Genomic DNA, 25,758 nt, shown 5'->3' on the forward strand with positions numbered 1-25,758 from the left:
GAGGCTGCACCTCGAGTGCTGTGTTCAGTTTTGGGTCCCACACTACATCGAGGCCCTGGAGCGTGCCCAGAGAAGGGCTGCGAGGCTGTTGAAGGGCCTGGACCACAAGTCCTGTGAGGAGCGGCTGAGGGAGCTGGGGTTGTTTAGCCTGGAGAAGAGGAGGCTCAGGGGAGACCTTATTGCTCTCTACAGCTACCTGAAAGGTGTGGGGAGCTGGGGTTTGGCCTCTTCTCGCAGATAACTAGTGACAGGACTAGAGGGAATGGCCTCAAGTTGTGCCAGAGGAGGTTTAGGTTGGAAATGAGGAGACATTTCTTCTCAGAAAGAGCCGTCAGGCATTGCAACGGGTTGCCTAGGGAAGTGGTGGCATCACCATCCCTGGGGGTGTTCAAGGAGAGGTTGGATGTGGTGCTTAGGGGCATGGTCGAGTGGGTGACGTTGGTGGTAGGGTGATGGTTGGACCAGATGATCTTGGAGGTCTTTTCCAACCTTAACGATTCTAGGATTCATCCAGCCAGGCCCTGGCTCTGCTTGGTTTATCATCCTTGGTAAGCCCCAGGACTTTTCAGCACCAGGGGGAACGGAGTTGTGCACCCCACCACTGTGGCACCTCAGAGCCCTGTTCAAAGCTCAGAGGCTCGACATAAACCCAGGAATCCATTTTCCACAGGAGGAGAAATTGCTTGCCCAAGCACGTGGGTCAAGTAAGTCACACAGAGAGGGGCACATCTCAATTGTTCAACCTTCTAGCCCCCCTGAAAACTATTAAAAGTAATACAGAAGGTGTCTTACCACGGATTTTGCAAGGCGTGTTTTTCCTTTCCCAAGAAGCAAAGAGGTATACTTGGAGGTGCAAAGGACAACCTACGTGCTGTGCTGCGCATCCCTAACACCAACCTTATCCAATTCCTGGCAAGGTACCTGGTGCAAAGTCAACAGCCCAGCTGCATCCGTGCTGCCCTTTGGGCACCCTGTAGACAGAGGGGGCTTTCTGTGGGAGGGCCATTGCATTCTCCCGCCCGCTGCCTCGCTCACCCCAGCACAGCAGCCTGTCCAGCCATGCCCCATGCTAAGGAACGCTGCCGGGGAGCTGGGCTGCCTGTCCCCAGTGATGCAGAAAAGCGGGACCGGCATCCTCTTCGTGCATCCCAGAACAGTTTTACACCTTTCACAGCCAGCGGTACCAAGGGGTTTCTACAGGACTTTCGGCTTTAATTTTGACGCTTTTTGAAGATCCCCTTTAGACAACATTAAAGAACACAGCCAACCAGTGCGGGATGATTTCACACACATGTATATACCGACATACGCAGTACACAAAATACCCCGAGGCGCCTGGAGCGAAAGGCAGCGAGGTAACAACCGGCGCTGCCCGGCAGCCGGGCGAGGCAGGAGGGCGCCGCGGGGCTGAGGCGAGCTCGGGCGCCGCCCCCTGCCGCTGCCGGAAGGGGAAGGCGGTTGCGGAGGTTGCGGCGGCGCCGTCGCTGCCGTTAGGGCTGCGGCAGGGAGCCGAGCCGAGCCGAGCCGAGCCGAGCCGAGCCGTGCCGTGCCGTCCCGTCCCGTTCCGTCCCTTCCGGCCCCTTCCCGGCGGCGGGGCCGTGCCCTCGGCCTGCGCCATGCACCCCGTGTTCCAGAGCAGCCGGCGCGACTTCACCTTCGGGCCCTGGCGGCTGAGCGCCGCCCGCACGCACATCATGAAGTCGGCGCAGGCCGAGAGGTGAGGCGGGCCCCGAGAGCCTGGGCCCTCTTTCGGGGCGGGGGAGGGAGACCCTGCCCGCGCCAGAACCTCACTTTGTCGTCGTCTGCGCGGTTTTCTCTCCTGCGGGGATGCTCTGGCATGGGAAACTGGGATGGTTTGGGTTACGGATGTTGTTTTTAACGATGGCTAACGGTTTGGGAGGTCTGGACCTGAAGCCCCCTGACTAGAAGCTTGCTGTCTTTAATTACCTTTTAAGGGACGTTAAGATGCTTTTAAATGCGATCAACAGACTCAGAAGCCATCTTACGGTAACGTTTATTTCAGCGTATTTCATTAAAAATTGATTGCCTGCTCCCTACTTCTACCAGTAATTTCCATTGCTGTAAAACTGTTGCAGAAAATGCTGCTGTGTCAGCATCAAGTACTTAAGTCAGATTTGCTAATGTGGAACTGAACAGTTCAGCTATTTAGTGCTAAATTGACCTTAGTGGCAGCTGAGTTTGACAGATACTGATTTCAGTTTCTGGAACAAATATATAGAAATCTTGTTAGTTTTGTTAAAGGTAACTATTCAGGTTGCTTTCAGTTTTTCCAAGGAAAATTTGTTTGCTGAAGTTCCCTGGTACGGAGTTTTACACTTTGTTTCTACACTATAGTAAGCTATGTAAACTTTATTATTTTATATATTATAACACCATCATAATATGTTTTTTAATTTTATATCTGTATCAAAACGTGTAAAATGATATGTTCTTCCATCTTTATTCTCACTAAATACTTTTAACTAATTGTGCTGTAGTTTTTGCAGTTACAGGTAAAAAAAGATTTGAATTCTGTGTTTCACTTGTTCCTCTGTAAAGAGGGTTCAACATTCAGCTAAGCTGTGCCTATGTTCTGCAGCAGAAGGACTGTTATTACAGTACCCCATTTTTCTGGCAAGTTTGTGAAGACTTTTTGGGCAAGGTGTTACCCTTAAAAATGAAGATCTTTATTCTTAAGCTCAGGAGGGTGTTAATTCTTTCCATTATCTGTAAACAAGAGAGAGTCTAGAATCTGCCAGTCTAGAAGCCAAATTACCTGTTGTATTCATCTTCTGTTCTATTCAGTTTCTTTAACTGTAGCTGTTTTAAAATCAACAGTTATCTCTGTAACTTTCAAAAAGTACCTTTATCCGTTTTCAGGGACGCAAAGATTTTCAGAATATGTTGAAAAAGGCAGAAGAATAAAGGTTCAAGGGGTACAATGCAAGCTTGAAAGAACGGAGGAGATTTTGCAGGGTGGGGAAGAAAAATCCAGAATGAGCTGTTTACGTGCAGGAGTTAGCACCTAACATGAGATACCCAAAACAGTTCCTCCATTTCAAATTTGATGGGTCAAAAACTATCTAGTTGCAAGTGCTTTTAGTCAGCGTCTTTTTATAATGCATTTCTTTTGGCATTTTGCCTTCTTTATTGCTTGGAGAACATCATTATTACTTGTAGAAATGTTATTTCTGTCAAGCAGAATCACAAAGGTCCCTTGGCAACCTCTGCAGATGTGAAGGATTAAAAGAGCCATAGCTACACAACTTCTTCCTGTCCTGGGGTTGGTCTTTGCAGATTGAGGGGCACTCGAAATGGAAAAGTGTGTAACTCTATGCCGCCTTCTCTGGGAAAAGCGTAGGATCATATTTTCTAGGTCTACAAATTTGCTATTTTTTGTTTCAGTTTGGTTAGCATAATCACAGAATCACTTAGGTTGGAAGAGACCTCCAAGATCACCCAGTCCAACCTCTGACCTAACACTAACAAGTCCTCCACTAAACCATATCATTAAGCTCTACATCTAAACGTCTTTTAAAGACCTCCAGGGATGGTGACTCAACCACTTCCCTGGGCAGCCCATTCCAATGCCTAACAACCCTTTCAGTAAAGAAGTTCTTCCTAATATCCAACCTAAACCTCCCCTGGTGCAACTTTAGCCAATTCCCCCTTGTCCTATGCACAGGCATGTGGGAGAAGAGATCAATGTAATAAGAGTAAGAATAGAGAGCAGTAAATAATGTTCTTTCATTTGCAGGATTATAGAAATAACCACTTTTGTTCAGGAATGCATTATTAGTGCATACAAAAGTTGGGAGCAGGATGCTTTTTTTTTTCTCCCCATGTTGTATATTCCCCAATTAGTTGTATTTCCTAGAGTTTTCTTCTCTTCAGATGCCATGTTTGTTCTCTTTAATCTTGACGAATAAAGCACTTAGTGGTAGGGAGGAAATCGTAGAAGTATATGAAGTCTTTTGCTAAATAATCTCAGTGTGTATATAAAGCACCATGTGTATATATTTATTTTTATATAGTGTATGTATAAAAATGGATATAAATGAAAAAGTGAGGTAGGATAGCTTCAGATTTTCTGCAGGGATCATGCTCATTCGGTTCATGCAGTATGGGTCTGTGGCTTTCATGCTTAGAGGTTACAAATACCAGTATGTGTCCTCTGCAAGCTTGGGAGAGTAGTAGAGCACAGGAATGTCTTCCGCATTTTACTTTCAACGTACTCTACCAGGGTTTTTTTCAGACTCTTTTTTTGTAAGCTTCCAAAGATGAAAGTACGGACTACTGCGTAGTGAATTTAAACTTGCTGACAGTAAGTGCTCTTTCATAAAACCTCTTTTTGGCCACCTGCAAAAATAGTTCATGGACCATCCAGGGGTTTGTCTGCAACAGGTTGAAATCTGCTACTTCATGCTTATCGGATATTTTTTGATGCCCTGTGTATGAGGCTTTTGTACTAGCCTGATGGAGAAGGAAAGCTTTAGGAAGAATCTTAAGGTGGAGAAATCACTTCGAATCAATGATTCTGCAGTTCATGTCAGATGATTAACTGGGAAAATAACAAAGTTTTGTAAAAATATACTGATGGTGTCATGTAAATTACTTGGTCTAGAGAATATGTACTCCACAACAGATTGCTTTCACTGAACTGTAGCTGACTGATCTCTCTTTATCGGACTTTTATTTTTCTGTGCAGATTGGCTGAAGAATTACACATGCCTTCCCTGCCAGAGATGATGTTTGGAGACAATATCCTAAGAATACAGCATGATCGTGGTTTTGGAATTGAGTTCAATGCAACAGATGCTTTAAAATGTGTCAATAATTGTCAAGGTATGATCAAAGTGGCTTGTGCAGAGGAGTGGCAAGAGAGCAGGTACAGTATTTTATCACCAGTGGGCAAGTACTATTGTGTTGTATGTGAAACTGTCGTAAGGTAGTTAAAGTCACAGACTGGACTCCTGAAGACCTCATTGTATTTAGTTTTGCCGTAGGTACAGCATGTGATGACAGAAGTCACCTAGCTTTTCTTTGCCATTATCATGCTGTCTGTTACACGGGGTCAGCTATATTTTTCAGTTGCTTCCTGGCTTTCTTGAAATAAACTACATGTTTAACGTGGTTTAGTTCTGTTCCTGTTTATTCAAACTTGTAGGTCCTCAAGGATTACAAGACTGTATCTTTTGGTGTTTGAAAGTGCAAAATGTTGTACGTGTCCAACATCTTAGCCTTAGGAATATAGCAGGACAATTACCATGCATGAGAACTAACTGTACTGCTTAGTATTTACCAAATTAGTGGTAGAGCACCTAGGAATAAGTCAAGGAAAGAAATCAAAGCTGTCATAAAAACTAAGGCAAATAGCAGTGTTTGTCATTTCTGTGTGTCGTCAGCAGATTATATTGTGCCTGCTCAAAGAACAAGTGACTACTGTTGAAAAAATTGGAGTTCACACTAAACTAAAAATCTTTATTTTGTCTCATAAGATTAAGATAGTATTAGCACGGGAATTCTGGTAATGGTTTTCTAATTCACAATGAAAACACAGATGCTGTGAAAGAAGCAATACTGGGTGGTTAAGTCTAGACATCATCAGTCCAGTACAGACAATACTGCTGTTTTTCTTGAGTAGTTAGGGCTTAAGTGTGGGGATCATAATACATAACTTTATGTGAGGTTGTAGGTTTTTTAATAATTACTACAAAGTATGCTATATTTTTTTTCATTTCTTGAGGAGTGAGACTGAGCACACTAAGGAAGTAGTCAAGCCGTATGACTGGACTTACACAACTGACTACAAAGGAACATTGCTGGGAGATACTGCAACGTTAAAGGTAAGCATTTTCTCCTTGTTAAATGCTGATTACTTATTGTTTCAGTCAAACACAAAACACTTCTCTTTTCTGAAGCTGTCAGTAGGCTTCTTTAAAATTTTACATGGTTCTTTGTTTCTGACTTCAAAGTATAGTTCGGGCTTTCCACATCTCATCATTTTCTGTTAATCAAATCTGTCTTATTTTAATAACTTTGGGTTTGGTTTTTTTTGTTTGTTTTTAAGCATTTTAGGATCATTTAAGTAGGAACATTTGTGTCCCTTAGTGATGATTTACTGGGAGGGTAAAGCACTTGAGCATCTTCAGTGCTTGCTGGATGGCCCTCTGAAGCCCTGAGCTCCTCATGCACAGCAGAACTATCAGCTGTGTAATTCTTTAGTATCACAGAATCGTTAAGGTTGGAAAAGACCTCCAAGATCATTTGGTCCAACCATCCCCCCACCACCAACATCACCCACTAAACCATGTCCCTAAGCACCAGGTCCAACCTTTTCTTAAACACCCTCAGGGATGGTGACTCCACCACCTCACAGGGCAGCCTGTTCCAATGCCTAACCACACTGAGAGGAAACATCTAATTTCCAACCTGAACCTCCTCTGGCACAACTTGAGGCCATTCCCTCTAGTCCTATCACTAGTTATCTGCAAGAAGAGGCCGACCCCCAGCTCCCCACACCTTCCTTTCGGGTAGTTGTAGAGAGCAGTAAGATCTCCCCTGAGCCTAGTACTTTTACTCTGTGTTGCTTGCCATTTTGTGAAAGCAGATAACTTCATCTGTCTGCTTTCAATGGCTTTCTGTTTTCTGCAACAGTAACTTCTCGTATTTAAACTGACAGCCCCCTCCTCCGCCCCTTTGTCTTTGTTTACTTTAAAATTAGACTGAAGTTCCCAGGCAATCTATATTAATTGACTAGGATTGTGTTTGGTTACAGATCACTTGAGTTACTCTGGAATTAAAAGTACAGCGTAAAAATAAACTGTCTTGTTGGCCTGTAGCCTTCAGGCAACAGAAGTGTATTAGTATATACAGGGAGCACAAGATGGGGGGAAAAAAAAATATAGGTACTTGATTTCCATGGAAAGGCTTTATTTTTGGAATATCGTTCAGGGTTTGTGGTTGGCTAGAAATGCCAAGTGCATGGAATACTGTTTCTAACCCAGAATTTCTCAATTATGCGTTAAATATAAGGCATCTTTTAATGTTATGAAATACAGAATGTAAACAGAATTATTTTCAACTGTAACCTACAAAGCCTATACCCTGAGGACAGTTTATTCAGAATTTTCCATTCTTGGCTTTTGCTTTGATCAGTGTTTCCTCTTGGAAACTTTTTAGTTTTAATTTTAACTTTTCCTATTTGAGTTTTGTATGTGTTAAGCTCAGTGCTACGAAAGCTTTTACCTTCAGAAAACTAGGAACTGGAGGATTCTTAAGATCGGGATAAACTTACTGACTTGCCACCGAACTACAAATACTAACTGTTCTTAATCATTTTCTTTAGGTTGTTCCTACAACAGAACACATAAATACAGAGAAATTGAAAGCCAGGGAGCAAATTATGTTTTTTGAAGAAGTACTTCTGTTTGAAGATGAACTTCATGATCATGGAGTGTCAAGTTTGAGTGTAAAAATAGTGAGTACTGAGAGGTGGATAAAAGAGGCTTGGTGACCTAGCTAGCTAATGTATGCAAAATGTAGTCACTTATTGCACGTTGGTTCTTCTGGGATTTGAAGTTTAAAATGAAAAGTTCTTTATTCTTGCTCTGAAAAATGTGGTCTTATTGAAAAATTTGAAATCTTTATGTCAGTTTCTCTAGGCAACAATCTTTTCCATCTTTCCGCATCCTAAGACTCCTTTGAAACAGTCTGCCCTGCTGTCCAATTATAGCTGCAGTATATCACCAGCCCAAATTTTGACTTTACCACTGAAAGCTCACTCATACTATGTTTCATTGTAAATTTTTGATGTAAATAAGTGCATACCTAAAGTAAAGCTTTGTAATATGCTGAATCAAACATATTTATTTTTCCAGAGAGTTATGCCTTCCAGCTTTTTTGTGCTCCTGAGGTTTTTCTTGCGAGTTGATGGGGTACTTATCAGGATGAATGATACAAGGCTTCATCATGAGGTAAACCCTTGTTCGTCACCATGAATATTTTACAGATGCTCCCTTGCAGTGTTACTTTCAGAGAAGACCTGCTGATATTCCTGTAATTTAATACTGATATTTTGGGCTGTAGAGGTTACCAGAACTGAACTTTCAAGTGCATTTTATTATTATGGTGGTGCTGAAGCAGCAACCAAGTGATAGGTACTGTATGAGCAGAGTGGGCTATTGCTCACGTGAAGTAATGATTTAAATACATGTGACAAACATGGATTAGAGAGGCATTACAAGACAAAAAATAGACAACAGTAAATAGTGTGATAATTGTTCTTACAGGGTTTTTTTGCTTGTCTAGCGTATGACTGCAAATTTCATCTTGCAAAGGACTGTCCGTTCTATGCTGAGTTCAAGTATCCCATAAATAAGATGGACCATAACAGTTGTAGTTTGCTTATTCCGTCTATCTCTATTCATATAGATGGAGGTGTTCTGAGTAAAAATTAACAAGAATATTCAGTCTTCTTTTTGCATGCCTGTATGCAAAAAGGTAGTTTTTGGAAGAGACAAATTTGCTACACGTCTTTCTCTGTACTTGTGAATTTGAACGTATGTTTCTGCTCCCAGGTGAAAATCTGTGGTCAATCAAACTCAAATGTTTACTAAATTGAATGTGTTTACAGTGCTCATTTTGCACAGATATTAGATGATAATTTTGTAATTAATTTTTGCATTTTTTCCCCATTAGGCTGACAAGGCCTATATGTTGCGAGAATATACATCCAGAGAAAGCAAAATATCAAGTTTAAAGGTATTAAATTTTTTAATTTTTTTTTTCCTGTCTGCTTTTTGAAATAATATTTTCTGTGTGGACCATAAAACAACCTAAGTTGTTCTTTTGAAATGTTTGCAGTCTAAACCGGGGGAAGGTCCTTCTACTTGTGTAGCATTTACTTTAGGGATTTCAGGGCAGATTTGCATTTGTAGATGAGTTACTGATCACATTACAAGATACTGGATTATATTTTCTACTTCTGAGTTAACAGCTTTTTCATTTTCTTTCTTAAAACTGTTCAGCCATAAAATCAGGTTGTCTATTTCCCATGGCGTTTAATTTCAGGGCTGGTTATATGCTCACAAGTAGTATTAGGGGGTAAGATCTGTTTGATGGTAAAAACTCACTCATTTTTTCTCAAATAGCTTTAATAGTTCATCTTAAAATTCCATCAGTGGCTCAGAATAATTGTAGCACATTTGGAGTTGCAACTGTTGATTTTTATTCTTGACCCAATATCTGATTTTAGGTACTCTTTGTTATTTTCCTTCTTTTTTTTTTTTTATCTTCACCTCTAAAAATGTCTTCTGTTTTTCTGTCGAATGTCTTGTATGTGGTGAAACTATGTTGTCTAGAGGAATCTACAGAGAAAGATATTAATTAGCTTAAACAAACTAATTTCTTCAAATATGAAATTAAAATCCAATGAGTTCTAGTATTTCATATAAAAAGCTAAACAATGTCTGTAGTAGACTTTGTAAAACTAAGACCTATGTTGAAATATCAGTTATTAATAGCTAAATCTGAACAACTCCAGCAAATGTGTTACGACTAGAAGACATTAAACATGAGATCTGTTGTGGCCATTCTAGTTTTTTCCAAGAACAGCCTCTCAGAGAGTTTCTTACATTCAAATGATGAACGTTGTAGATCTTCTGGAATGTCCCTGACTTTCTTGTGGTCATACAATCTGCTGCTTAAAAATATCAAATACCTTTCTTTAACCTACTGATATATGCATGAAGTAAGAGGTTGTATGTATGTGTATTTGAAGTTATAACACAAATTTCTCTAATGATATCTGACTTAAAGTGTTTAAATCAGGTAAATTAGAGATAAACTGTCCATAAAAGTTTGCTTTTGGGATTCCCCTTCCCCTTTTTTTTAGCCTCCCCACCCCCTCCCATTCACTCATTTTGTCTAAAATTTTTGCTTCTTAGCACGTACCACCTTCCCTGTTCACGGAACCTAATGAGATCTCTCAGTATCTACCCATAAAGGAGACGATCTGTGAAAAACTAGAATTCCCAGAGAAGTTGGAGCCTAAACCAGAAGCATCACTGGAAACCAAGTGTGTTAAGTCTAAATAAATGTGACTTTATATGGACTTGAATTCGACTGGAGATCATGTGATTGTGTAGCCATTACTGGGGGCATGGTTTCACTACTAGTGGAATAAAGTATTTGGCTAATTTTTCTGTAGCCCTAAAAGAAAACAGGATTCATTTCAAGCAAGTTTCGCTAATATTTTTTGATCTTTGTTTATTTTAAACCTGTATCTGGAGTTATCTGATAGACTGATGGCAAATTACAGTCTTCAGTGGCATTGGAGGACTCTCACAATTGAGAGTCTAGGTTCTGTTCAGTTCACCACTTAGGCAGGATATTGCCTGGACTCTCCAACACAAACACTTCTGTGAAGATTCTGTTATTGCTGCTTCAGATGCCAAAAGACTACTAGAGTCATAAAATTGGCTTAATTTTATTTTTATTGAAAAATTGTCTACAGTAAAAATAAATAAAATTCCTCTGCATATGTTATGAGCTTTCAGTCCTAAACTATGCTTTTTGCTTGGTTTCCTCTATTGTGAGGTGATAACCAATCAAGTTATTTCTTAGAATCTCTGATCCAGATTTCTAACTTAAGAATATTCATTTCATCTGAGAAGAGTTTTAAGGAGGAGTAAAAAGTTGTATTTGTTTGACACTTTATAAAGGTAAAATTACCTTACTTGTGACACATTCTCTCCAGAGCAGGAGACGAGCTGGAGATTAACAGAGACACATACTGGTAAGTCTCTTCACAAATACTAGCTTAGTTTGATGTCAGCCAGATTTCTCAAGGCAGATCTGGAGACTATTGCTTGGGGTCTCTGTGCTGATACAGTCATGCTATATTGGAAATGCATTGTACTGTATTTACCTTCCGTTGGACATACCAGATGGTGCCCATGTATGATGGTTATACTGTTCTGATATTCAACTTGCTAAATTAGAGTGGTTTATGGCTGAGGAGAAGAGGGCTTTTTAGTCTTCAATCCGTAACAGATGCTGGTATTTACAAATTGAGAAACGGGAGCTTAAGTAGCCTTAAAAGGATACTAGCATGTATTTCTGATATGTAATTTTGGTTTATTTTTAAAAGTCTTTAAATTGTAATATCAGTAGAAGTGTGATCACATATACAGTTATGGTTTTAAATCAGTAATTTGTGGATTAAACTTTAAATAATTATATTGCTCTTGGAAATCCTAAATTACATGAATGGCTTGGTCTAAGATTGGGGGAGCTAGACTTGTAGGTTTGCTTCTTGCACTCAATAAAGTGCAAGAAGCAAAGCAGTAGTGAAAAGTGGGCCTTGTGCTTTAAGGCAATGGCAGATAAAAATGCTCCAAGACACCAGAACGTGTACATTTTGGTTAAAAATCTTCAGAGTCTACACTGCATATCTTTAAATACCAAGTTTTGGGGTGGCTTGTTTCTATTAATCAGGTCCTTTGAGAAATGGTTCTCATTTAAAGAAGAAACTGTTTTTATACAATTGTACTACTATTTAAGTGACTGCTTTCTTAATAAAACAACCCACCTTGTTTCACTTCTGTTTGAGGCAGCCTGGTCTAATCATTTGATCATACGGTTGGAAGGCAGGAGCTAACAGCAGTTTTTCCTGTGTCACTGATTTATTCTAACCACAGGGAAGTTACTTGTGTGCCTCAGTTCCCTGTATGCAAAAATAAGAGTAAGCCTCACTGACTGTTGTGAGGATTATTTTTTTAACAGTTGCTGATTAGAATAGGTTTCCTCTCTCTTTTTTTTTTTTTTATTCTGCATAATAGACCTTCAGCCTTACCTTTGGAAAGGACTACTACAAAAGAAACTTATGATCCATAGGATAAGATGAGTGAAGGGAACTGAAATTTAAAAGGTCTCTGAAAGAAATTACTCATAATCAGGCGAACTGCATGAGTGAATTTATGGCCCCTCTGAAGTAGGGGTGAGGTCCTGTGTATTCCCCATTTGTGAGTCCTAAATTCTGTTTTTTTCATCTCCTTGCACTTGTTTTCTAAAGACTTCAGGAATGATGAAGTGTGTATCTGTAAATGAATGCAGCATGGAAATGATCAAAATTAATTTGGTAATAAAAGGTTATTTATGACCCCTCCAACAGTAAAGGTCTATGAGGAGAGAATGGAAAGGAAGGGAACAGCAAACTGGAGGGGATAAAGAGATGATTGGCTAGTGGAAGTAAACCATGGCACTTCTTTTAATGTAAGCATTTACTACTTTACATGCCTTAAAGGCTTGTAAAAACACACTTTAAAATCAGAGCTGGTAGTGACTGGTGTTGTGGTAGCATGAAGGAAGTCATATCCACGTTAATTAAAGTTGTGTCTTGAGTTTAGTCAGCGATGCTAACGTTAATCTCCATGGGGCTAAAGTCGGGGGGGGGGAACCCACAGAATCAACACCTACTGTTCAGAATGGTGCTCTGCATGTCTAGTTTATATCGTGTATTTTATCTTGTCCATCATACTTACTAATCTGTGACCTGTTGATCCAGTTGTCTTGAATGGACTTGAATCCTGAATATATAGATTTGTGATATCCATCTGTTTTGGGTGCTGTGCATTTAAGTGGAACACAAATATTGGAGAAATCACAAGAATGTGTTTAGAAAGCCAGTTACCACAAAGTAAAACTTGGAACATTCTTTGTCACTGTTACACCACCTAGATTATCAAGAGACAGCACTATCAGTTGGTGTACTGCAAGCTCTCTTGTACAAATTTGCCAGAGAAAAATACTACTTTGGATATATCATTTTGGCGGGAGGGAGTGGGGTGATTCTCCAGCTGTTTTGTAGCACGTTGTTACAACGTATATACAACGGTTTATATTCTTCCTCCTATGTCACTAAATAAAATATACCTGACGTTTTATAGTTCTGTTCTTATCTGGGAACAATAAAGAAAAATAAGGACTTGCGATGCAGAATTTTGTGTGATCATAAGATCTATATAATCTTATTAGCCTGCCATCAGACAACTCGGGCTAGTTATGGAAATAAGAGGAGACTTTTCTGGAGTGGGGGAAGTTGTACCTATGTATGTACTAATACTATGTCTAAAAGCTTCCCTGTTTCCCAGTAACAGATTAAGAGCGGGGGGCGGGGGGGAAGGTTTAACAGATTAAGGCCTAGTGCGAGGCCCGGGTGCGCCGGGCTCGGCTCCGCCTGGCGCCCTCCCGAGGACTACATCCCCCAGCAGGCCCCGCGCCCTCCCCTACCTGCCGAGCGCAGGTAGCCCGCGGCGGCGCGTTGTATGCTGGGGCTCGTAGTCCCCGAGCAGGGGAAGAGCCGGGCCGAGCCGGGCGTCATGGACAAGCTGAAGCGGGTGCTGAGCGGCCAGGACACGGACGACCAGGGCAGGCTGGCCGAGGTAACGCCCCGCTCCCCCCGCACCTGCCGTCCCTTCTCTGCGGGTCGGGCCGCACCGGCCGCCGGGAGGCTGCCTCGGCCCCGGCCCGGCCCTGAACCCCGCGCCCCGAGATGGCGGCCCGCGGGCGGGGTGGCGCTTGGCCCGGGATGGCCGCCGCGGCGGCTCGGGGAGCGCACCGCCGCCCCGCATGGCCCGTGCCGCCGCCGGGGCGCTCGGGGGAAGCCCGGCCCCCGGTGCAGCGAGCCCGAAAAGGAGAGCGTGTGGGGGAGAGCGTGCCTGTGCGCTTCCGTGGTCGAGCTTCGGCGTCTTCGGAGGGGTTCGGGCACTTAATACGGGGCAAAATCGTGTAAATACGTGATAATAACTTGGCCTTTTCCCCCCTCCTCGCTTCTAGGTTATTGATGCGACTTCGTTAGGTTGGGGCACCAGAGTGAAAGGCTTCATTGCTTGTTTTGCAATAGGATGCCTGTTCTCTGTCTTGGTAAGGACTTTTTGCCAAATCTGACCCAATACTTGAGTTTTGGGAGCCCTGGTAACTTGCTACACACTGGCTGATTGTTTTTTTTGAGTCTCTGTGAAGACACCTGACTCAATTCTGGTTAGATACAATCCTTGAATTGTCAATAAGAAAGCTAATAAATGCAATTTGCTTTTTTCCCCGTGTGTGTTTGATTCTGCAGTTTGAATTTAAGTATTCTGAAACATCTTTTATGTCATGACACTTTGTGTTTCTTTTGCAAAATAAAAACAATCTTTTTTTTTTTTTTTTCCTCCTTCCTAAATATTCCCTTTTAGGGTAGTTGTCTGATCTGGATACCAGGGAAAGGGCTGATGCTCTTTGCAGCATTTTATACGTTGGGGAATATCGCGTCTATTGGGAGGTAACAATCTATTCGTATTAATTCCATAATAAAGGTGAGAAACTGGAGCAGGTGCATAAGTAGTAAAAAAGGTTGTGTTTGTTTGTATGTGAATATTTGCCTACGTAGGTCATTATCTTTTTGCTAAACTTTCTGTGATTGAGAAAGTTTAACAAGATGTTAGAAAGTACAAGGAATGGAATTGGAAATAATATAGTAGCTACGCATGAGAAATTTTTTATGCAATAGAAACACCACTTTAGATAAAACTTTCACCTGGTTTAATTTATGCAGTATCTATCATCAGGGCTGCAAATCTGGTGAGGGATCAGAGGGTAGATACAGGCATCAAAACGACCATTTATGATAGAGGAATGGAGACGGATTACCTGTCAATCCATGCAGAGCTTCTGTGGCTAGTATTTTTGAAGAGCAAGTTAAAAAAGCATCTGTCAGGAATGATCTAGCTGAAGCTGACCTTGACCTATGCTTCTAGCCTGATAGTTCTGCTCTGCTTAATCACACCCTTTCAGTTATGATTAACATAAAGTTATAGAATAAATACCTTAGACAAAGAAGAACAGGAATCAGTCTTGTCTCGTATATCCTGTTCCTTTTGTTATGCACTGACTACCATAATGACATAGTGTGCTGGTACCCTATATGACAGCAGACAAGCTTAAAAAGTAACTCCCCTTAATCAGAAATCTTATTTAGTATCACTTTTTCACTTTTGCCTTTATGTCTTATGTTCATCTTGTTTGTTTGTTTGTTTTCTTTCCTCAGCACTCTCTTTCTTATGGGACCAATGAAGCAATTGAAAAGGATGTTTGAGCCTACCCGTTTGATTGCTACTGTTGTTATGCTAGTAAGTATCAAAGGGATCAGTTTTAACTCGTTAACTTGTAAACAATTTCCCCTGTAAAGTGCTTTCATGTACAATAATCTAACTATGTTTCAAGATGTGTTTGCGGGTGGGTTTTTTTGTTCATCCTGTATATCCTGTACTTCTGTTATAGTGAAAAGGTGCTTGTAGCACCACCACTTTCCTATTATGAAAGACTGAATTGAAGCCAGGTTGTCATACTAAACGAGCTTTAAGTGTCTGTAGCTGCCATGTGTCAATTGTGTGTAAATCATGTGTAAATCTTTTTAGGGTTCTTGAGATCACATCATATTTTCAGGTTTCTTAAAAGATGAAAGACAGGAAAATAGTTTTTAAAAAGTTGTATCATGGAGGTTGTGAGACATCTCCTATTTTGCATATATATATTTTTTATTTTCTATATGATTTGCTCTAAAGAGTCATGTAGGTATTTCCACCTTGATAAAAACAGTCATTTCTGACAAAGCAAAGGGGAATCTCTGTGACCTTGCATTAAAAATAACATCATCTGAGTTGTTTGATAGCATCAGGTTTCAAAACTGCCGATTCAACATTCAACTGAAGTCAGCTCTTTGAGTTATCATCGTCTTCAGAAGATGGGAATTGTGGGCAACCTTTTGGGGGGGGCAGTGTTTGCTGTTAATTCTAAGATTTTCTTGTTGAAAGTGGGTGTGCTTTTACGTTTCTTAAACTCTCACACTTTCTCTTGGAGAGTGTAAAATCTGGAAGGTGGTTTAACTTGCCTGAAACTGTCCTCCCAACTTTTCAGTGCGAATGTCTTCAGAGCATTCGCTTGGTATCAGTGCTGCCTAGTTTATTTTTAAACATCCAAAGAGGCAACAGGAAACAGATACAGCTTAAGAAATTGACTGTCTATGCTCACAGATTAGCAGCAGCCAAGGAGCCTAGTGCGTAGTGTGTGTTTGTTTCACATGCAATTAGGATGCTTGGAATCAAGAGTATGTCTGGAACATTCATTGGAGTAAGGCCAGGTGTTAGGTGTATGTTGTATGTAGACCAACACACAAACCATTACCCTAAAACTAATGGAAAAACTACATTTAATGTCAGTAATCATGGCTGAGGTGAAGTGTATGATTTGGCAATGCATGCACTACTTACTGTCTTGCATATGTAGTACTAAATATTTTTGTTGCTTTTACTCAAGCAGAAGAATGTACATTATAATCTAGCAGCACACTCATACATTTGCTTCAGCAGACTGAGTTAGACATTGATGAAGGAAGGTGAAGTGTCAGCATTTGTCATAGCCACATCTTAAACTGAAAATGAAAAATTGAGCTAAAAGGCATCTTCTGTTAAACCTAGTGTTAAAACAGGAAATAATCCAAAATGGACCACTAGTCCCCAAGATTTTAACTGTAGTAAAGACACAATGTAGCTATGAAGAAAGAACACACTGCCTGTGCTGGACTACATATTAAGCAGGAATGCTACTAAGTGATAGCTGAAAGTACTTGAAAGTGTATTGTGGCTTTAATTGGTAAGAATTCAGTAATTACTTATCTTCAGCACTGTGGTAGCCTTGAGAGTCAACAGGAAATGTGGCACGTACAGAGGCAGAAAAACTGGAGTTGTAACTGAAAAATCTTACGCAAAAAGACAAAGTGTGGTCTATGCTTAGCCCACCAAGAACTGTGTAGGAAGGAGCAGGAACCTGCTGATGTTGCAGAAGAGCTGTGGGAGCCTCATGCTCTTGTTCCTTTGCAGTCATGAGCTTATATTCTTAAGATATCAGGCTGGTGTTTTCTCATTGCTTTAATTAACAAATGTAATAGTGCAAGCATTTTAAATAAAGGGAACTCTTATACTGGAATGGATAAAACTAAGAAATGAAATAATCTGTTTCTGTATCTGTGAAGGAACGTATTACAGTGTAATGACATCTGTAAGAACTGGAGAGTTGTTTGTATGTTTAATAGAAATTGTTTGTTTTCTTCTAGTTGTGTCTCGTACTAACACTATGTTCTGCTTTTTGGGTGAGTATTTGAGTCCTGTATGTGTATATATAACTGGAGTATCTTTTAAAAATGAGATTCTTACATGGTTGTCTCACTGATTGTTGTGTTTCTGCCCTTGCCTTTCTCCCTCAGTGGGCTAAAAAAGGACTTGTGCTCATTTTCTGCATCTTACAATTTTTTGCCTTGGCATGGTAAGTGATTTCCCCCACCTGCCTACCCCGCTCTGATTTCTATTACATCTAACATCAATAGTGGGATTGTGAGTGGATTTTGACCCTGCATGAGTTAAAGGGATGGAGAATTATATCTCACCATTCCACCTAGATGCGAGACAGTGCATCTAGGAAGGGCTGACTTGTTCCTGCTCTTTGCTCTCTCATTCTGCTTCTGGAAGAAGCGCCTTTGAATGCGTTTGATTTCTGTGAGCTTGTGAGCTTGAGGTAAAACTTTTTTTTGTCTTTTAATCCATATGTTGCTTACTGTTTGGTATTCTGCTTTTAGAGACTCCTGAACTTGTCTTGTCAAATGACCCAGATGTGACAATCAAATTAAGCATCAGTTCTCTTTAAGTTACCAAATGCTCTGTATAATGTTCCTGGCTTAGTTCAGGAGCTGGTATGAACATCTAGCCAGCCCTCAAAAGCAATCTGCCTGTAGGTGTGGGAGCATTGAAGAATATCATGGGTAGGAAAATTGCGTTTAGCATGCTTCTATAACATGCCCTCTTAGTTAACCCTTGAGCTAAGGTTACTTGTAAGGATGCTGTTGTTCACAAAGTCAGAACTTCACTTCGGTTGTAAATCTCGCAGCTCTCTGTTCAGAGCAACACAGGTTATTCTTTTTGTGACTCCAATATAATCTGACACAAAGAGTAACTTTTTAAAATGTTTCTTCTTAGGTACAGCATTTCCTTCATACCTTTTGCAAGGTAAGCTTCCCCACTCCATTACTTTTTGTTGTCTTGAAGTTTAGTGATACAGAAGACTAGTTTATAGAAGCTTGTAACGTGTGGCTTTAAATTTTTCCATGGTGATGTAGGAGGTGGAAATGCGTGTAGGTACCTGAAAATAGGAATAAGCATCATCTCTAGTGGGGGAACACAATTTAAATGTAACAAAACGAGAGAGCTTCCTATAAAAATATGTAAGTGTGCTGACCATATGCAAAACTTAAGGTTTGTCTTCTAAATGCTGGTCCAAAATGCTACTGGACAAGTGTATTCTGCTCTGTACTGCTTTTTTTTCCTTACCACTCCCTTGCCCTGTGAGCACTATTACAGCATTTGAGCACAGTCTGTCCTACTTCATCAGTCCCCCGTTTCCCCAGTGCACCACCATGAGACAGGCCTCACTTCCACTGCGGTTGGGTGGGTGGAGGATGAGCAGACCCGCTTGTCTTTAATATGTTCATGTAGGCATGCAAAGTATATGAGCACAATTAATACATGGTCAGCTAATCTTCGGAGGTGTGAGAGTCAGTGGTGCAATACCAGCACGGAGCGAGTCTCAGCAGGAAGCAAAACTGAGGTGATCGTTTTTTTCTTTCTCCTGCCTGTAGGGATGCTGTGAAGAAATGTGTGTCTGTCTGTCTGTCCTGAGAGGAATACTGGATGCTTCGCAGAGGTCTAGGAAGCACAGTAGAACTATGTTAAGATCACTGTGTATGTAATTACCTAAATCTGTCTTAAACACGTGCCTTTCAGCTTGTTGTTAGAGGCTCCTTGTGATAAAAGCAGTGTATGCAATTGCTTGTTTTTGTAAGCAATGGTGTTTGTAGGACAGAGCGCCCATGTGATGAAGTTCTGTCTGGCAGAAGAACTGGGCAGAGATCCAGAATTTGTTATGATAATCCTCATGTAAAATCATGAATTTGTTTCTGCAAAGTTAGCAAAGTAATGTGTGAAGTCTGTAAAAAGGTGACCTTGACTCTGATGGGACCATGCCAGTCTAGAGGATTACTTTTTTCTTGAAAAAGATCAGTTGCTAGCTCTTTTCTTACAAAGAACTTTTTTTTAATAGCCTTACATCACTTAATCATTGCACTGTTTATATTGAATAATGGAATATTGGAGTTTTCTCTCTTTTTGTGCCTCTTGCAAGAATTTAGGCTTATGGTATTTCTAAAAGGTCTAATTCTAAATGAAAATACTGTTTTGGAGTATGTATTTATGAAATGTTTGATTCTTTAATGAATTATTTCATTTTCAGTTTAGACCAAAAGTGTTTCCTTAAAATATATGGAAGGGACATTATCATCTGCAAAAATCTTGTTCCCATAGGAAAAGCACTTTCAAAGTAAGGTTAAGCAAATTTTTAGTTGCAAGGAACCTGAGTTCTTTTTGACTCGAGATAATGGCAGTGCATACAAGCTAAGAAACAGAAATCTTTTGCTTGAAGTGAGATGCTTCTCTTCTCCCCAGCTGTTGCATAGAAGCAGTGTGAAGCTGGGACCACGATAGGTGAGCTCAAAGGATTTGTGTATGTCCTTTCTCAAAGGACAAACTCTCTTGGTAAGGTATAAGTGGGTTAGTGTTTAAGCAAGTCTGGGGCAGGGAGAAGACATTTTCTTCTGAATTTATGAATAAGTTAAAACTTCAACGTATCTTTTTGTAAATGAAATCAGTTTCATTTCTCCAAAAGCACTCTCATACACTAGTGAATTTCTTCCACTTTGTGGAGAAAATACAACTTTCTATTGCCTGTTTTAGCAAAGGAAGTGTGCAGCAATCTAGTTGCCAGCTTCAAACAAATGCCAAATGGTCAGTATCCAAATTCCAAGGCCACTCTCCATTCTCTTAATCTTCTGAGCTATATGTAATCATTTACTCCCTAACCATTTCAGTAGTTAGCTGTTTAATATCTGAACACAGGTTCCTGCTTCTGCTAGGTGGGATATTGTTTAACTGCTCTTGCCTTTCCTATTACCAAACTGTCTTGCTGGAACTGATGGCTGTGAAGATAATTATCCAGTGGACTTTAGTATGAATTGAATCCTCTTTCTAGATCTACCTAGTGTTTAGTCATTTAACTGTATTGCATTTGCATAGCAAGTGTGTCCCAGACTTGTGCCACAAAGACTTTAATGCAGCACAAACCTAGTTCTGTTCAACAATAAAATATAAGCCCACAGTGAAGCCAAATAATTCTACAGCTTTCAGAAAGTTACTAGAAGCTGAACGAATTCTAAACTTTAAACTTAATTGTCCTTCTGATAATTTATAAAACATAGTACCACTCCCTGTCAGGATCCTTTTTAAATTTTTTTTTTTTGGATGGTGATATAAAAGAGGAACTCTAGCCAGCTGGAATCCAGAGAAAGTAAGAGTTACTCTTACAGGCCATTGGAACAGAAAATGCCGTTTTGAAAACACGACATTACTATGTTGGGATGGATCTGTTATGTGGGATGATGTTCCTCAAGTGCTATTTCCCTGTGCTTTTTTTTCCTAGGATTTGGAAGTTAGTGTTGAAATCATTAGGTTGACTGTTACTTAAAGGAAAGAATTAGTTCAAGGCCCAAGAGAGACTGGGAATTAAAGAATGCGTATGGATGTTTTCCCTGACTCTGACTGAAGACAAATATCTAATAAGTTATGTGACTTTTTTTTTTTTATTAGTGAGTAGGTTCAAAGCCTAATTTACAGCTGTCAGAAGACCCCATGTTAGCGTTTTACTAGGACTTTGATAATGTTTACAGAATTCCTTTGTGTAAGAGCAATGGAAATGCAACTCTAATGCCTTTCACATTCCAATATTTGTTTAGCTTTTATATCTATGGGTGTTCCTGGAAAACTCTACAAGTATAGCATACAATATCTCTCCTTTCTCTCTCAGGGAAATTTCTCTTAACTTGGATAATCATTCCAGGGTTATCAGCAGTCAACACAATGGAATTTGACTCCTCTGTTTCTCTTCCTAATCTGAAGCATACAAAAAAAAAGAAAGCCTTTTGCTTACTCCTTAGCAAGCTTTTGCACAGCTGTAGTACTCTCCAGCTGTTTCCCTGGAAAAACACAAGATTTGGGCATGTTGCATAGTGCTTTTTCGATTGGTACACTAGCTAGATGGAACCTTTTAGCTGACTGTTGTGAGCACAACCACTTGGAATTAGGAAATTTAGGCTCTGAAACTGCTTCTTTCGCTACCGATACACAGTGGGTAAACTTAAATGCATTCCCCCTACACTTGCACCTTTTTAAAGCTATAATTCCAGCTCCGCAGCCTTTGATTCAATAAGAGAGAAGAACAAAGCTTTATTTGACTGCATAGCACAGTTATGAGGCATTAAGGAGTAGTGCCCATAAAGGAAGGGAACTCAAAAGGAGATGGCAAAGACATGCATGATTACCAGACTGCCACTAGGGTTTATGTTGCCCTTTGGTGTTGCATTCTGTTCTTATGAAGGTCAGACAGAGGGAGAGATTCACCATATTCTTGCCAATATGTGAAAAATACTCAGGGTTTGTCACTTCATCTACAAGCGGTTTTGATTTAAAAATAACTCTTCTCTGTCAGAACAAAATGTTTTAGATTCTTACTCACTTATCAGTAGTTGTATTCAGGCTATTGCCAAGTTTAGCATCAAAATATTCTTCTATCTTGTTGTTAAAATACTTTACTTTATATGATCGAGGGGTAACCTAGTATATGAATATTGCCTCTTGACCAGTTTCAATCCAAATTAGATTATACCATTGTACCATTTTTGCCATTAAAACTTCTTTTTGTTAAGTTTTGATATCAGCTTTGGTTATCTGCTTGACAGGAAGTGTGATGGGCATCTTTAAAGCCCTCTAGCTTTCTATCGTAATGTCCTTCAGGGCAGAAATATTTGCTGTGTGCACTCTACTGCAAAGAGACATCTGTGTTTTAAATCACAAGGCTCCTTCCTTCACAAAGTCCTTGCTCAGTTGCCTACACCACTTGACTCAAGGCTGACTTTTATGATGTTGGACACCCATATCAGTAGAGTTTGGTGTTCTACCAGAAAGTGCTTTTTTAAAGCTTTGTTGTTGGTCAACTTGCTTAATCACTTTTTTTTTTTTTTGTAGTACAGATAACTGTAGCCAATCAGCCTTAACATGAAATGTGCGTGTCTGGGATCAGCTGACTTTACTGATACAGTAGAAATGGAAATGGGTGGTGGTGGGTGTCTGTTTCCATACCACTGAGATTCTGTACATGAAAATGGGAGGGGGGGTTTCATCATTTCAGACTTTTGCTCTGGTTGATGTGATGAAGTTCATTGTGAATACTGGTGCTATCTGAGATGGTTCTACTGTGCTGATGTGAACAATGTGGTCTTGTTTAGTATTTACAGTAATAAGATTGCTTGTGAGTTGTTGCAAAACCCAAGGGAGAGATTTCTGCACAGAGTTAAAATGACTTTAAGAAATTGCATTAAAAAAATAGTCTTGGGCTTTGTGTGGATACTTAATGTGTAAGTTTGGGAAATGGGGGACACTCTGTTATGGGATGGCTTCCAGCTAGGTGCAGGACAGGTCTGAATCAGTCATAACGTGTGGGTAGATTGCAGCTGTGCCTGTAATGCATTTGGAGGCTTAGAGCACTGTTGCTTACATGCGGTCTGAAACTCATGTTCTGGAAACTGCCTGGTGGAAAAACGTGCACATTTGAAAGCTGTACACTTCTGCTGTGTACTAAGAGATTGAAAAATCCTCTGAATTTCTCAAAATGGTTTTTGCTTTTGGTACTTAATGATGTTAATGAAGGCAAGATCACTGTTGCTGTTGTTGACTCTCAAAACTGAGGAGGAGGAGGACATTGATACACACATTTGTCTTAACTATTGATGTTTACAACCATAGCAAACGCTGACCATGTAGGACAGAAAGCACAAAAATGGTATATTTTCTCAAAACTGTATGACTAACTGTCATGGGACAACACTAAATTTTGTAACACCTGTGGAAAATTGTTTTATAAAATAAAAACTAAACTGTCAGAAATTCTCCACAATGTTTTATACTGTTAACGGTTCCGTTTGCTCTTGTGCTTTTTCTATGTATTTACACTGTTCAATTTCTACTTTGATAAACATCTTTTTTTCTGAACTTTCTCTAGAATGAAATTAAGTCCTCACTTATGAGTATTGTTTTCCTTAATAAAGTTGTAATTGCATTAAACTTATTGCTCTTATGGTTAATATGAAGATTTTAATGATGTTGACTCCAGATGTTGCTGGAATTGCCGTGTGTGTGTGTTTGGTTGGTTGTTTTGGTGGTGTGTGTGTGTGACTCTCATTTTCTTCTGTCAGCTGTTTCACCCAGCAAAACTAGCTCAAAAAATATCCTTTTGGCATAAAGTTGTTAAGGTGGGGGTGTTACTTTTATTACTTTTTTTTTTTTTAATTTCAGATGTCAACCTAGCTGTGCCAACAAATTATTGATTTAATTCATACTACAGAGCAAATAATTCTTGATGCTATTCTGTCAGCAAAGATTAGAGTTATGAAGGAGCATACCTCTGGCTTTTCCTTGTGAAATATATACACTCTGAATACAGATGTACACTGCCAGTAAAAAATCAATGATTTAGGAATATGCATGTCAAAAGTAAGGTTAGAGGCAATGATTTTAGTTTTACCTTTTTTAAAACCTTCAGAAAGCCCATCAGTTTATGTGCAATATGCATTCAAAGACTTGCTGTGGTTTTAATTTCCTTTGCCAATGTATGGGGCCTTGCATTGGGCTGTTTAGAGTGTGTTAAACTTCCTTCTGATTGACAGGGCAATCCCAAACAGCTGCCTTGTTTGCAAGGGTGGTGGTGACACTTGTGTGCCATCGGAGACTTTGTGTTAAGTTTTCAATTACTTACATTTTTTTTAATTCCTTCCAAGAAAGTTGTGTCTCAAAGCTGAATACGCAGAAATTACTGTTGCACAGGAAAATCCAAAATTTTGTTTGAAATAGGAGATACTTGTCATCCTGTGACATAGGAATGTAGTGGTTTGTATTTTATCTTTCTTATATATAAGAACTCTCTTGTCAAGACAGCTATAAACCCTAAAAGTGCAATAAATGATTTCTTTAAATGCTTAGAGCTATTTTGCTTGCCTTGTTTGACCTCCTGCACAGCAAACTGTTGAACTTTGTAACATTGTTCTCACACCGAGGTCTTAACACCTGAATGAGCAACAAAAAAAGAAGTCATGATTTGAAGTCAATGAACAATGAATTATCAGCTGCTCTGTAGGGAAAGTGTATTCTGTAAGTGATTTTACTACTTAGTTGTAAGGGTTTATCAGTTGTGCTACAGCATCTAGCCCCTGAATTGTGCTTCTAAACTCTGCAGCAAAGTCATCCGTGCTGCATTTGAGTGTAGTGACAAGGCTCTCGGAGGGCTGCTCTACACCTAATGACTGCCTTTTCCCCTTCTCCAGACAAGGTCTGATTGACAGGAGGGAGTATTTCATTGATGCAAGTATTTGAAGGTTGATTTTTTTTTTTTCTTTCCTATTGAACTCAGCCTTCACTGCATTATCCATGGGGTATAGGCTTGTAACTGCCCACCCCTGTGGAGCTGTGGAGACTCCTGAAGGGAACAAAACCCTCTGTCTTCTCTCTCTCTTTTTTTTTTTTTTTTCCTGAAGAAAGCTTCTGATAAAGTAGAACAGAATATTTAAGCTGCCAATCTTTGGGACTGCTATTTTAAGTTAGCCTATTTGAAACCCTTTTAATTTTTTTTATCAGGTTCCCTTGTGGCATCTCTAGAAGAAGTTGTTCGTGAGAGTCTGTGACTTAAAATCTCTGCAGAAACAAGTGTGGAGTAACATTGGTGTAGTCAAAAATGTGACACTGAAAGTATAAGCTGGCCAACACGATTTCAATGCAGCTCTGAAGGGCTGTCTCTTCCAAATATGTGGAGTGAAAACAAATTATTTTGTCATTGCTATTTACTCCCGTGTTTTCCCCTGCGTAATAAGATGCGTAAGACTCGCCGCTTTTGAGAGAATCAAGCGTTTCAACCTAGAAAAGTAAAACTACCATTTTTTTGGTAATATTTTTGTTTATCATCAGTCTGCCTAGATCAGGGCTTTTTTTTTTTTCTTTTTCCTGCTTTTTTAAAAGGGAGGAATGATTACTCTGGAAAGTTTCCCGTGTTTTCTGGGCTGATGTCAGCTATAACACCAGGCAGGGAGGTACTACTCGAACAGGCTGCGTGAATAACTGCTAAAAACATACCTGGTTGAAGTTACAGAAACTGTCCCCCCTGCCACCCCAACCTTAATGAAAAGGCTAATCTTCTCTAAGTCTCTTATAACCGAGCAATCTCCTAAGGGGCTGGTTGCATGATTAAAAAACAGAGGGAAAGCAGCTGTCTTTTTATCCTCTCTTAATTATTCCTTGGTAGCTGATAGGTGTTGATTTCCTGGGAGTGTCATGGTGATGGAGGTTACATTTCCCCGTGTTGCTGGGACTGAATGTTCAGAGAGGGTTAGGTGTTCGAGTGCTCCACCGAGAGCTCTGGAGATGGAAAGAGTGAGTCTTGGTCTGTGATTTCATCTGGTCATGAAGGGCTGGCTTTTATTTGGAAACATGCACCTAAAGGCCAAAAAACAGCTAT

At 40.1% G+C, this 25,758-nt stretch overlaps 2 protein-coding genes across 5 annotated transcripts; both read left to right on the top strand.

Moving 5' to 3' along the window:
* Nucleotides 1-1,262: 1,262 nt before the first annotated feature.
* On the top strand, nucleotides 1,263-11,602 carry TIPRL (TOR signaling pathway regulator). Its single transcript, XM_013184744.3, has 7 exons — nucleotides 1,263-1,717; nucleotides 4,709-4,888; nucleotides 5,747-5,846; nucleotides 7,349-7,480; nucleotides 7,881-7,976; nucleotides 8,701-8,763; nucleotides 9,948-11,602. Exons 1-7 carry the CDS (start codon nucleotides 1,278-1,280, stop codon nucleotides 10,095-10,097), a joined length of 1,161 nt encoding a protein of 386 aa, XP_013040198.3. The 5' UTR covers nucleotides 1,263-1,277; the 3' UTR covers nucleotides 10,098-11,602.
* A 1,589-nt stretch (nucleotides 11,603-13,191) lies between these two features.
* On the top strand, nucleotides 13,192-23,322 carry SFT2D2 (SFT2 domain containing 2). Of its 4 annotated transcripts, none has more exons than XM_048058111.2 (8): nucleotides 13,200-13,445; nucleotides 13,840-13,926; nucleotides 14,241-14,326; nucleotides 15,092-15,173; nucleotides 17,156-17,191; nucleotides 17,306-17,364; nucleotides 18,072-18,101; nucleotides 18,731-23,322. In XM_048058111.2, the coding sequence occupies exons 1-8, from the start codon at nucleotides 13,329-13,331 to the stop codon at nucleotides 18,768-18,770; spliced, it is 537 nt and encodes a 178-aa protein (XP_047914068.1). In that variant the 5' UTR covers nucleotides 13,200-13,328; the 3' UTR covers nucleotides 18,771-23,322. The 4 variants fall into 4 exon arrangements, with proteins under 4 accessions (XP_066846507.1, XP_047914068.1, XP_066846505.1 ...); XM_066990405.1 differs by lacking the exon at nucleotides 13,200-13,445 and adding an exon at nucleotides 13,526-13,723; XM_066990406.1 differs by lacking the exon at nucleotides 17,306-17,364 and having other exon boundaries at nucleotides 13,192-13,445.
* Nucleotides 23,323-25,758: the final 2,436 nt, after the last annotated feature.

Source organism: Anser cygnoides, chromosome 1, assembly GCF_040182565.1.
Source record: "Anser cygnoides isolate HZ-2024a breed goose chromosome 1, Taihu_goose_T2T_genome, whole genome shotgun sequence".
NCBI classification, from domain to species: domain Eukaryota; kingdom Metazoa; phylum Chordata; class Aves; order Anseriformes; family Anatidae; genus Anser; species Anser cygnoides.